This window comes from Excalfactoria chinensis, chromosome 19 (genome assembly GCF_039878825.1).
Source record: "Excalfactoria chinensis isolate bCotChi1 chromosome 19, bCotChi1.hap2, whole genome shotgun sequence".
Taxonomy (NCBI): domain Eukaryota; kingdom Metazoa; phylum Chordata; class Aves; order Galliformes; family Phasianidae; genus Excalfactoria; species Excalfactoria chinensis.
The window spans coordinates 372,589-385,462 of NC_092843.1; the positions used below are offsets into that span (position 1 = coordinate 372,589).

Here is a 12,874-nt window from a genome sequence, read left to right on the forward strand (position 1 = left end):
GTGCTGGGAGCAATTCGTCTGCTCAGGGATGAGATCCAAGTGTGAGATCCATGGCCTAGGAAGCCATCTAGCTGTAACTCACTGCTACTTGTCTGACTTCTCTTAAAAGGATCCTCTCAGCGCTGCTCGGGGACTGATTCTTCAGAGAAACGAGTCAGAGCTGTAAGTCCCAGGCTCATCTCTCAGGCAGGAGAAGCAGGGATGTATCTTTATGCAAACCACACCAAGAAGAGCTGTATGAACTCCAAGGTGCTGCAGGCATCTTTGGGATCATCACTGGTGCCCTGGTACGCCACAATGCCAGTGCGTGGCACTGCCTGGGAAAGGGCAGTTTCTGCAGGGGCTGTGATTCAGCCTCACCAAAATCCAGACCTACCTGAGCTGGGTAAGTATGCACACACCTGGAGGGTGCCACGTCCCACAGGAACACCGTCAGCTTTATGCCCTGCTTTAGGGAATTCCTGAGCCAGAGATGGTATCTGCACCTCTGCATTGAGAACTCTTGATGTAGGCTCTTGAACTCATTCTACCTCTGGCATTTACATCCCCTGGGCACTGAGCACCACTACGAACCATGGCTTACCTTACTGGGTGTTGCAAAGCTTCCGTTTCCCACTTGGTGCCACTACTTATTTTGTTACAAGAAGGAGTGAATATCTCTTAGCTGCCATCTGCTCCGCTCTCCCTGACTTTGCATCATCATTTTCCCATGTGAAAATCTCCATATTCTGTTTCCTTAGAAAAACCTCAGCACTGATTGCACCCTCCTGTACTTCTCCCAGGTCTGCTCCATCCTTTCATAAGAGGTGGTGCTGAGTTGCACTGAAGCCCCGGAGGCACCTCAGGTTCACACAACTGCACTTTCTGCTGCTCCCCTCCAGCCAGCCCAGAGCAGTTCCTTGGCAGAAATACTCCCAATGAGTCCAGGACAGTTTCCTGCTGTTGTGAGAAGGGCCCATTGCTGTGCATGCGCACATAGAAGCAGCTCTGCCCCGTGTGGCATTTTGTGTTACTTACACGGAATTTCACCTGCCACTTTGTTGCCCAATAACTCAGCAACAGGAGATTCTCCTGTAGCACTTTGTAACCGGTTTTAAAGCTGACAGTCCTGAAGGATTTTGTCTCCTACAAGCTTTGCTCTCTCCTCGCCCAGGATATTTATGAGCTGGATGAAAGGTGCTGGCAGCTGGAGAACTCCACTTCGCCCCCTTCCCCAACAACTTCCTCCATTAAGGCTGATCTGCACTTTGTCTCCTATTTTTCAGCCACTTATTCTCCTCTGAGAGCACCTTCTCTTTTATGCTCTGGGAGCTTCTTTCCCCTACACGACCTGGGGCACGTTACCTTTCCCTACAGAAGCTGTGCTGCCTTCTCCCCTGGATTTCACACTTTTAGCCATTCATCTATAAGTCAGACCCTGGATTTGAATCAGTAACAATTTGCTTGGCAGGAAAGTCAGGCTCGTTGCTTTGTGGCTCCAGCTATTTGAAGCTGATGTTGCCCTCAGCTCTTCCTTCTGGCTCTGGGCATGGGTAGCAGATTACAGTCCACGTTTGTGGTTTAGCCCCTTTTTAAGGTCAGAGCCCTTGCACGACGCCCTGGTGAGTAATCCACAGCCCTGGCAGTTTTGGACCGTTTGCTTCATTGATGAGTTTCAGAAACACTGACGATGTTGTGATCTGGGAGGGATCCTCTAACCCATGAGCTGCGCTGGGGTGAGAACCTCCCCGAGCACTTCCCTGCTGATCAGTGATGCAGGAAGTTCATTTTGCTTCTCTGCTGCGCTCTGCCCTTGAACATCCCTCTCAGACACACCTCGCTGCTGCTGAGCCTCCGGCGCGCTTCTTCCTACCGATGGAGATGAACGCCTTTGCATTAATAGCCCTTCTGCTTTGCACAAGCTGCTCACAGAACTCTTCCCTTCCTGCCTCATGCAGCTCTGCTCTTTGCTTTATATTCAACCCTTCTGATTTCTCGCCTGGCCACACCTTCACTTTTGAAGAATGGTTTATTGTTTGTCATTGCGCTGCCCCGCCAGCCCTTTCTGGGGCCTTTTCCTGGCTGGTCAGATGTGTGACTCTGGGCTTCTGCTCCCGTGTCTGTAAGCAATGCCTGTGCCCAAAAGCATCTCATTCTTTCCACTGCTTCTTTCACTATTATTTCAAGAGCCTCGTGTTTATATGGGCTGTACTGTAACCCTAATGCCCTAATTTGTACTTAAGCACAACCGGGGATTTTGTGTTTCTTGTCATTGGACTTTACACAGAGCGCCCCTCTCACACCACCAGGAAGACTCTCTCCTCTCCATATTCCACATGGAAACTGCACAGTCCCGTCATGTTGGTTTCCTTTTTACTGGCATTCTGATAAGTTAGTGGCAAAAATGTCACCGAAAGCCAGGCTTCCGAATTCATCCACTTACATTTCTAGCTTGCAACCTTTAGTTAGACACATATTTACATTCCTCCTTGGTCTCTTTGGCTACTTTATTGTGCATCCCACTTAAATAGGACTGTCAATTGTAAGAGGTAAGAGGGACGGGTGGCTTGCAATGTCACCCTGCCAATGGCTCTGGGCAGGCATCAGAGTGCCTTCCCCATCACACCATCGGGATGGGCAAGCTCGGAGCCTGTGGGACAAACCCACAGAGCAGCAGCAGTGTCACAGCACAGCAATGCCCTGGAGCTCCACATCAGGCACACAGAGCCCAAGTGGGGCTGGCAAATATCCCAGGGGACCCCTGCTGCAACAGTCCAGAAAGCATCAGCAAATTGAGACAGAGAGAAGGAAACAGGCACTGCTTGAGATGAGGGCTTTGTCAGAGCTAGGACCGAGAGAACATCACACATCTAGAAGGGGAGCAGGGCAGTGGCAGCCAAAGCAATGGTGCTGCACACGCGAGGCATCTCCATCCCTAAAGCTGTCTGCTCCTTCGTCCACTCTTTTCCCATATTCTTTTCCTTTAGGGAGCAGCTAAGAACAGGAAGGGCAACCTGCAGCAGTTATGTCTCGTGGTACGGGGTTTATGAAATAAAGAGATACGATGGCTGCACCTCTACTGCCAAACAAGAAATCACTTAGGCTGACCTCCCGACCTGGAGATAATCCACATGTACACTGCAGGGACAAGAGCACAGGCTCCATCCTCTCTGCCCTGCTTGCCTCTGCCCTGCAGAATGGGCGGTTCCAGGGATGGCTCCCTGATTGCTGCACACTCCTTCATTCTCCTCAGACCCCATCAGTCCCAGACTGCAGTGATCTTCGGTGAACATCCAGATCTGCTGTGCAAGGTGGAGAGGACAATGCAAAGCCCTGCACTGTCACACTCACCAGGTGCTTCCCCACACCATTTCCACGGCCATATCTGGAAGCAGCACTGACTGCCCTGAGACCGGGAGCAGAGGACAGAGGCACTGTCTGTGCTGGAGAAAAGGCTGCAGGCACCGCACTGAGCCCTGTGCCCAGCTGGCCTCTCCTCTTCCCACTGCCTCCACACAGGTACAGTGTGACCAGGAGCCTGGCTGGGGTGTGGGGCTGGATAGACAGCGTGGGGAGGAAGTTATTATCTGTGTGGTACAATGGGCACGGTGAGTCACGAGTTGCAGGCCAGAAATTAGGCTGCTAGTTCTGTCTAGGGTACCTAAATCAAAATGATTTGCACAGGGACCGGCAGTGAGTCAGTGTCAGGATGAGGAGGGGAGCCCGGCACCTGCCCCTGCTGCCTGCAGCTTGCAATTTGAGAGGAACCAGGGAGCTGAGTCCCCAAACATCCTGCTCTCAAACTCACGCAGGGAGGCAGAACTGACTTAGGGCAGTTAGGCAAAGGGCCAGATCTTAATTACTTCTAATTTCCAGAAGACACTAAGAAACAACTCCCACACAGCAGGGGCAGGTGAGACAGGAGGGATGTGCAAATCCATAAACTCATTCAGTCTGTCCCCGTGCCACCCGCAGCCATGCACACACACTTCCTTATTGAGGCCAGCAAGCTGGGGTCGACCGCAACAGTAAAGCCCAAAGAGCCTTAACGACAAGGGCTCTGCCATCAGAACATCCAGACCGAGGGAAGGACACCCAGAAATGTGGTTCTGAGATACTCTGTCTGCTAGAGACCCCTACAAAGCTGCCTTATTTCCCACTGCAATTATTTTAGGATGAGACCACGGGGTTTGGTGCACTCAGCTCATCCATCCAATCGTTCCAGCCATCACCTGAGGATGGGTGAGCTCTGGCACACCTCTGTCACCTGTGGTCCTGCAGAAAAGCCTACAGGCACCCGGAGCGCCTTCCCACCTTGCCTGCAGCATCCCACCCTCATCATCTGCTTGCCAAAAGAAAAAACCCAGACTGGACTCACCCTGCTGACACTGCTGAGCCGGGCAGTGCAGGTGGAGGCTGTGCCTTGGGGTGCCTGTTCCTGAGAAACCAGCAGGAACCGCACAGTTTCCCTCCCGTCCTGACATCCCCTCCTCCTGCTTCTTCAGCTCTGAGCTGGATTGAGGTACCAAACACTTCCAAAGCGGCCGAGACCCCGTGCTGCAGGGCAAGGGAGAGCTTGGAATCAGGGGTTGGACCTCAGACGAGCAGCGGTGGCCAGCAGGGTGGCTGTGAGGCATGTGAGCATCACAGGCTTTGAGCAAGGCTGAATCCTCGGGCAGGAGAGAGGGGTCGAGCTCCAGGGGACACTTTCTTTTCCTTCGGTGATGTCGGCTCTGTAAGCTGTGTCTCTGGGGCAGCAGCACAGGAGACGTGCCTGCTGCTCCCGAATGTCTGTTGGCATCTACACTGAAGTCCAACCTGCTGGGAGAAGCGGAGGGGGCATGTGGGGGCTCCCGACCCTGCTGGGGACAGGCTGGCTGTCCCACCAGAGGAGCCTCCTGCAACTCTGTCCTGCTTTCCAGGGGCTGCTGACAGTGGTGGCTCTTCTCAGCCCTCTTTTGCGTCCGAGCACTGTGAAAGCCAACCTTAGCCCCAGAGTATCGGGACTTGCGCTGCCCAGGGCCCGGGCCAGCCCGGCCGGGTGGGCAATCCACATCCCTCCTGTAGTGGTGGTGCTGGTGGTGGTGGTAGTGGATGTGGCTGAGCACCTGGGCCTTGGCTGGAGCAGCACTGCCGGGCACCATCAGGTCCAAGGACCTGGGTCGTGTCTCCCTCAGCGCCCGCTGCCGCTCCGGCCCGTTGTCTGCGGTGGGCCCATCTGAGCTGCAGTACACAAAGGGGTCGTAGTCGCTGCTGAGGGAGCTGCGGAAAGTGGAGCAGCTGCCATGGATGCCCTGCAGGCTGATGTCTGTGCAGTTCAACATGGAGTCGCTGGAAGAACCGTGGCAGGGCCCTGAGCTGGAGTCGCTGCCCGGCCCGTCCGCCAGGTACCCGCTGTGCTCCGTGAGATAGCTCTCCCCAGAGCCGCTGCTGTTGTGCTGCTGCCCGTGGCTGATCCCCCGGCGTGGGACGGGCGCGCGGTGCTGCCGCTGTGCCAGGGCTGCCTTCAGCCCCAGGCAGGGCGGCGTGGGCTGCAGGGAACACGTCCTGTGGGGGGGCTGCCCACAAGCAGGAGGGTTGGGGTGCTGCTGGCCTCGCAAACTGGAAGCCAGGGGGGACGCGTGTCCACAGGCAGGCAAGGAGCCGGCTGGCCTGTATGGCATGTAGTGGATAGTGCCAAAATCCAGCTGGGAGAGCTCCGGAGAGTGGAAGAAGGGGTTGCTGTGGGTTGGCTCCGAGGGGAAGCTCCTGAGGTTCCTCTGAGGGTAGGGATGTGGAAGGTGGTAAAGGGAATGTCCTGGGTGCTGGCGGAAAAGGTGCAGCCGCCGTCCAGGCTCCACGTCCTGGGGAGCCAGCCTGGAGCCTGCCACTGTTACCTGGTCCACTGAGTCTCGGGCTGCAAAGAGAGAAGGCAGCATCAAGAGTCCTCCCCCTGGCCTGGCTGCGGTGGATCCAGCATCACGGAGCCTCCGCTGCACACCCACAGCCACATCCCACCTGTGCCCTGGCCCCACATCCCAACTCCTACTCCCACAGTCCCGGAAAATGGCACAGATTGTGCCCCAGCCCAGAATCTCACTGTGCACATGCACAGACATCCATGCACATGCTGCCCAGCACCCTCACACACACAGACACATATTCCTGTGCTGCACTGACTGCGTGCATTGCCCAAAGGGTACATGTTCCTCCTGGGCACAATCCCTGCACCCACCCCCACCCCTGACTGGGAAATACCTACCAAGAATGTTGAACATGCAAAGTGGACACGTGTGGTGTTGCTGCAGCCAGGGGTCAACACACTCCCGGTGAAACTCGTGGGAGCACGAGATGATCCGCAGTTCCTAGAAAGAAGCAGAGAGGAGGAGGATGGTGAGTGAGCAGAACCTTGTCCCAGGAGCTGGGTACAGAGGGGAGCTCGGGATGTTCCAGGAGGCAACATTGGGAAAAATCTGAGATATGCAGCAAACCACTGCAGCCCAGCTTTGTATGGAGGAGGTTGTGCAGCTGTCTGGCATCTTTGGTTCTGCTCACTGCACGTAGCCCTAGGAAGTGATGTCCAGAGAGCTGGGAATAGGGAGATTATGGGCCGACTGGTAAGGAGAAGCAAACTCCACTTTTGCCTCACTCCTTCATCATGGACACATGATGGACATCATACCCTTCCATAACACTTGGAGACTCATCTTTAGGGAACCGGAATCTGCAGGCAGGACCAGTGCCTTCAGGCCAAGGGGCAGACAGACTTCCATCACCGTTGAACCTCTCCCAGCCTTCAGGAGCTGCTGAAGGAATCCTCCCCAGGGCCTCCCAGCCCCGCCAAGCTTCCGCCCAACCACAGCTCAGAGCTGAGGCTCACCCACAGCCATGCCTGCAGCCTACCTGGCCCTCGGTGAACTCCTCCAGGCAAATAGCACAGACCGGGGCTGAGCTGCAGCTGCTGGCCGAGTCCCACCGTGACGCCTGCCGGCACCTGGCCTGGTACTTGCGCGTGGCCAGCTGCCCGATGGCCTGCATGGTCTGCTGCTGCACCGAGTCCTGACAAGAGGAAAGGAGGCTTTCAGGAGATGCTCAGCCATGCGCTGTCATGGTGGTGTGGCAGGAGGAGAACAACATCACTGCACAAGGGATGCTGCCAGCCCACCTCGGGTCCGCTCCATACACACCAGGCACACAGCTGCCTTGTCTCCAGGGCACACATTTCTTCTCCCAGACCTCTGTCCAGAGCTGCCCTCAATGCGTTCCTGTCTGCTCAGACACGTCTGCTCTGTGAGGTTCTTACCTGCGTCCTGTTCAGCTGGCACTTCGTGCGGACGACAAAAATCAGAATGATGACGACAACAGTGCTGACCACGGTGAGAAGGATCCACACGTCGTAGTCAGGCTGTTGAATAAAACAGGAAAGAAATTACTCTTGTGGATGGGACTTAGAGGCTAAGCAGAGGAATTCTGGTCTCTGCCGTGCCTTTGGATACATCATCTTTGGCCAAACTCTGCTTCCTTGGTTTTTACAGATGGAAGAAAAAGGGCGGCACACTTCATGTCCAAGTGCACGCTCACTTCAATGGATGTCTGATTTAACAGCGTGTCTCACCCAAGCCGGTGGCTCCTTGACCTCTATCTTCACGTGGGCCTCTCTGTTCTTGTTCACGACGCCCATGAGCAGCTCAGCGTCGTGGCCCCTGATCAGCACCACGGGTTGACTCAGACCTCTGGGCTTTCTCAGCTGTAACGGAACAAACGTGGTGAGAGATGTTCCAGAACAGCCTGAAAGGAGGACAGATCCTGCCAGGTCTGATCTCCAGGTTCTGCTGACCTTAGGCACAGCTCTCCTATCTGTGCTCTTATCTGTGCTGGATGCTTTCCATTATCCCTTGATTATTTCAGCAAGGAATCTATTCCACTGCAGAGATGAGCAGTGCCGGTGGAAGCACCGATGTTAACCTGTAGCCAGAGTATCACTAACAGCATCCCCAAGTGGCCATGATTTCTGCCTGAAAACCTGAGAAATCAGCTTTCCTCTGAGTTACACCAGCCCTAAAGGGTGGGCTCTGGTAATCTATGATTTCCCACAAGGAAGCACTCAGCTTCTGGAAAGCACCTTTAACAGATGAGGAAATATCCTTCATGAGCAGCAAGGTGCTGTTTACAAGCTGTTTGTGCTGCCTGCTGAGCTGGGGAAGCGCTAACGCTCTGTACAGGCTACTCTGCCTTCCTGGGACCTCCCACCATGTGCGTGGGGGGGTCCTGACCTCTGCACATTAAGGGACGGCGAAGGGGCACCGCAATTAATTGGTAACATCTGTGGGGTCTGTACCTGATCGGCAGCACTTTCATCATCGGTAATGTCAAAAAGGATTGCACGAGCTCCACGCTCCCCTGCCAGCTTTGCCTGTCCAAAAGAACAGAAGCTTCAGTAAACATTTTGTACTGTACATCTGCATTAATATCTACCATTTGGATGTTTGCCTCCCCAGCCCTTCACAGGACAGATCCCCTATGCTCAGATTGAGGAAATAGCTCACATCCTGGTTTCTGTGCTGGTGCTGTGATGCAGTGATAGCAGTGCCTGCTTTTCCCTTCTCTGCTCCCTGTCCTCTGTGCCATCAGGGAGAGGCTCAGGTGATCCCTGGGCTGCAGGCCCAGGGTGAGAAGCAGGATCAGCCCTGCCTTGCTCCTCACTGCCCAGCGTTTGCTGCAGTTTGATGAGGACAGCTTTGGGACCCACACAACTGAGCGTGCATACCATGCCGGTGAGCTCAAAGCACGCTGAAGGACCTCACCGAGTTACCCACATTCTCTCACCGAACCCTCCAAGCCCTCGAGGCAGGCAGAGGCAGCTCTTGTGAAAGGGAGCCGGGAACGTGAACAAAGTGCAGGGCTGGGCCGCTGTTACTCATGCGGAGTGCTTTGATCTGGGCGTCCCGAGCGCCTGTGCAAACAGGGATCTGCCGGAGCTGCTGCAGCAGTTTACCCGCTGCATTGCCAAACTCCAGCTCAGAGGCCAGAGGTCAGTGCTGCAGCTTCCCAGCTGCAATATCAAACGCAGCGCCGGGGAAGCTGCCTCCGAGCTCATCTCATCGGTGGGGAGGAGCCGGAGGTCAGGGCTGGCTGTGGGGTTCGGGGGTAGGAATGGAATGGAGAAGGCAGGGAAGAGCACGGAGCTCCAGGAGGTTGGGCTGAAGGCCTGCTTGCTGAGTGCTCACTGTCTTTGTGTCAGCCCCCTTCAGCTCTTCTCCCCCTTTAAGGACTGGAAGTATTCACACGTTGGTTTAGGAGATTTCAGCAGTCTGACAACCAGATTTGGAATCAGTGCTTCACATGGGGAAAAGCTACACCACAGCACTGCAAACAATGCAGCAGGAATAGGAATAAATCGATTGGAATTGACTCCATGTGTCCTCTACAGCTGCTTCTACCCAGGCAGATCATACTCCTTCCTACCAACGTCAGCTCAGATGCTGAAGCAGGGCGAGCATCTCAGAGAACAGAAGCAGAAAAGTGCATCGGGTGGCTGATGGAGTCATTCTCATGCTGGGCTTAAAAGTGCTGTCTGTGTGCACTGCTTGGCTGGGTGACAGCTGCAGGAGAGGTTATGATAACACTTTGCACACGGCCATTTTTATCAGCATTGATATAGCGCTGCAATTCAGCATGCAGAGCTTTGCCACAGGCAATGCACACCAAGGGAGCAAGGCTTCTGCCCTAGCACCAGCCACAGCCTGCAGCTGCCCTTGTGCTCTCAAAGAGAAATGCCAGCCAAAGCTTTGGGGACAGATCTGCGTAGTGCTGGAGGGAAGAAGTGAGGCAGAGGAGTCAGGAGGACGGAGAAGTAGACAAACCCCAGTGCAGAAGGGTGGCAGTTGCAGGGGGTGAAGGAGTCAGGGCACAGATCCAAAGCAGGGCCCAGGGACACAGCCAGCTGGAGAACATCTGCCTGTGTTTTGTGGTACTGCGTGAGGGAGAGAGCTGTGAGCATCCCCTGGAGAGGTCCTGCAGCAGCAGTTCCTGCAGGCAGGCTGGCAGCCGGCACCACCGGTGCAGAAAGGGATGGATGTTGCCACCTGGTTGCCTGTCCGGCTGTGGGAAAGCAGCCTGGAGCTGTAAAATCCATCGCAGGGGTCGTCTCAGCATCGCTCCCCTTTCCTTGCTTTTGTCACCACAGCCTCCAAGAAACAAACACTGCAGGAAGGGCTGCTTGGTACAAACTGTGCCCAACCTCTGCAGCCAAGGACAGGAAAGGAGCCCGTCCCCAGCAGAACGTCACCATGCACAGAAAGCAGACAGCGAGGCTGCACCACCCGAATGCAATCCAGACAAAGCAAAGAGCTAAACAAGGCTCTTCGTGCTTGTTCAGAGCTTGTGGAAAATAACACAGTGCTCTGTACAGGGACAATGAAAGGACACAGACTCAGCCCCTGACGAGAAAGCTAATGTTAGCCTCTATCCGCTCAACTTTATCAGAGACACCAAGATTTTAAGGCTTAAAATGGCCCTCATTCCCACCTGGCTTCCTTATTACCAGAGAACTGTACCAGTGACCTCAACTTTTGACACAGTAACTGCCACTCACGGAGGCACTGTCCCACACAGACCCAGCCCGAAGACCTCTGAGATTCCCATTCCTTCGGAAGGCAGATAGCTGGTAACCAAGGCAGTCACGTCCCATTTCTAGTCTGTCTGGTTTGCCTTTGTCTGTGCTGATCAGTGCTGATCCCTCACGTGCCTCACCCGGTGAAGTATTGCACCGTTGCTCTTTCCTGTATCGCATCATTTCCTGAGCTGGTGCCATCTGGGGCATTTCTGCACATACCTTGTTAGCCAGCGACAGGCACGGGTTGGGATCTCGATCCGGCTGCTCGAGCTTGACAATGGTGATGAATCCTGACTCCGTGTGTTCATCCTCACTGGTGTTGCACAGGGACAGCGGGTGGGACTGCGGGACAGAAGCAAAGGAAGCTCAGATCTTGAGGCTCGGCGATGGGTGGCTGAAGGCCACTGCAAACCATCCGTGCCTCAAGGACCTGCACAGAGGGTGCAGGACACCCAGTGGGCATCTCTCCATCCCACAGCAATGTCTGAGTGTCAGTGAGGCTCTGAATGACACAAGATGCAAATCAAAGGTTTGATTCACCAGGACAATAGCCCAGGGGAAGGTGGACCCACCACCAAACCAAGAAGTCATTTCTCCTCTTAGGAAGCCTCTCAAATCTGGCAGAGAAGGGGCAAAATCCAGTCAGTCAGGTTTGTGAACCCTCTGGTTTTGTCACTCCATTTCTCCTTGCCACCCGCTCAGCAGGATGCAGAGCTTCCCCCACATCCCTACACGCTTGCTGCCCCTTTTTGCCCTCCTTTCCTTACCCTGTGGCAGCTCCTTCTTCTCTATCATTTCCACCCACACCATCCCTCCAAAAATACCAAACTCGTCTTTCTAACTTCTTGCAGCCTTTCCCAGCAGCCCTGCTGCCTGCGCACCGACCTGCCCGCACTGAGCACGGAGCAGCAGGAGCCCACCTGCACAGCTGCCCACGGAGATGCCCCGGGCGCAGGGAAGTGCCAGCTGCTCATCTGGGGGCTTCACTTCTAAGGCAGCAGAAAAAAAGATGACCCTGAGAGGTCACGGATCCCACTTTGCTGCCTGGAGGCAGGATCAGCCAGACCTCAAACATTCCTCACAGACACTCGCTGAACCTGTTTTCGAGACCTCCAAAAATGGAGATTCCTCACCCACCCCAGGCAATCCAGTCCAGAGCTGCGCTCTCCCCCGCATGGCAGCAGTTTCTGATGACTTATCTGAATCCATCCTGCTGCAGTTCAGGCTTATTTAGTTCCCACTGAATCAGCTGTGCCCATAGAAAAGAGACCATTTGTTTTCTTTTTCTCAGAACCACTTGGAGCCATCTGTGCTCCAGGGACAAGGCTGGTGAAGCGAGGTCTCCAGCACCAGAGCTGAGTGCGTGCCTTGCCCTGGTGTTCTCCGCATTCTCCGAATTCAGAGTGCTCCACACAGTTTGCTCGTGGGGAATGAGACAAAAGGCTTGATTTGATTTGGAACATCGTGACAAAATCCCCCTGAAAGGGGCTCAGGAAAGAGAGCACGGGACAAGAAAGTGTCCGTCAAAGGGCCCTACTGCACATCATGGACTGGCTCCCAGCAGCACTGGACAACTCATCAACCAATAGATCGCAGGAAAAAGGGATGTAGCAAATGCAAAACTGAACGTGGAGAATTTGAAGGCAACCTGGGAACAGCAGATCGATAACCACGAGGTGCCCCCAGGCAAACAGCAGGACAAGGGGAAGGGATGAGCCAGCTGTGCTTCTGGAGAAGGAGTTACGCTTTGCAAACCTACAGGGCTCTGCAAAGCAAGTTAAAGAACAGGGGAAGTCTGGCTGATCTTGTACACTGGTATCTCCACTTCTGTTCTATGAAGGATGACAGAATATTATGCAGTCCTGCCCAAACCAAGAACAGAAAAAGCAGGTCAGCCTTTACAATGGAGAACATTTCCCAGTTAAGCCCCAGAAACAAACTGCATTGTCTGAACGTTTTCACAAAGGATTTGGAAAATGAGAGGAATAATGAAGCAGCTGAGTTTCTCAATAACACATTAATATTCAAGCTGGTAAACTTCACGCCGGCCATAAAGGATCTCCTGACCCCGAGTGACAGAGCGACAGCAAACGCTGGAAAACAAAGCAGTGGACACGGAACACGCAGCCACCGGGAGAGCAGCAGCCCTGGGTCCGCTTGTAGCACTCAAGAAAGAGCTTGTTGTCACTGCAGGGAGTCCTGTGGAAGCGGCTCTTGAATCACCTGAAGCTGTCAGAAGGCAAACAGACCGACAGGCCTTGCTGCAGAACAATTACAAAAGCCAAACCAGCAAATCTAGCA

General features: G+C 54.4%; 1 protein-coding gene across 1 annotated transcript in view; it reads right to left on the reverse strand.

The window, feature by feature from the left end:
• Positions 1 to 12,874, reverse strand: part of RNF43 (ring finger protein 43) — a 33,205-nt gene that overhangs the window by 2,216 nt on the left and 18,115 nt on the right. Inside the window, exons 2-8 of the mRNA XM_072353652.1 lie at positions 10,793 to 10,915; positions 8,297 to 8,371; positions 7,574 to 7,705; positions 7,262 to 7,363; positions 6,862 to 7,017; positions 6,221 to 6,323; positions 4,358 to 5,875 (exon numbers count right to left, since the gene is read on the reverse strand). Coding sequence (XP_072209753.1) covers positions 4,358 to 5,875; positions 6,221 to 6,323; positions 6,862 to 7,017; positions 7,262 to 7,363; positions 7,574 to 7,705; positions 8,297 to 8,371; positions 10,793 to 10,915 — 2,209 coding nt within the window. The remainder of the gene's footprint in view (positions 1 to 4,357; positions 5,876 to 6,220; positions 6,324 to 6,861; positions 7,018 to 7,261; positions 7,364 to 7,573; positions 7,706 to 8,296; positions 8,372 to 10,792; positions 10,916 to 12,874) is intronic.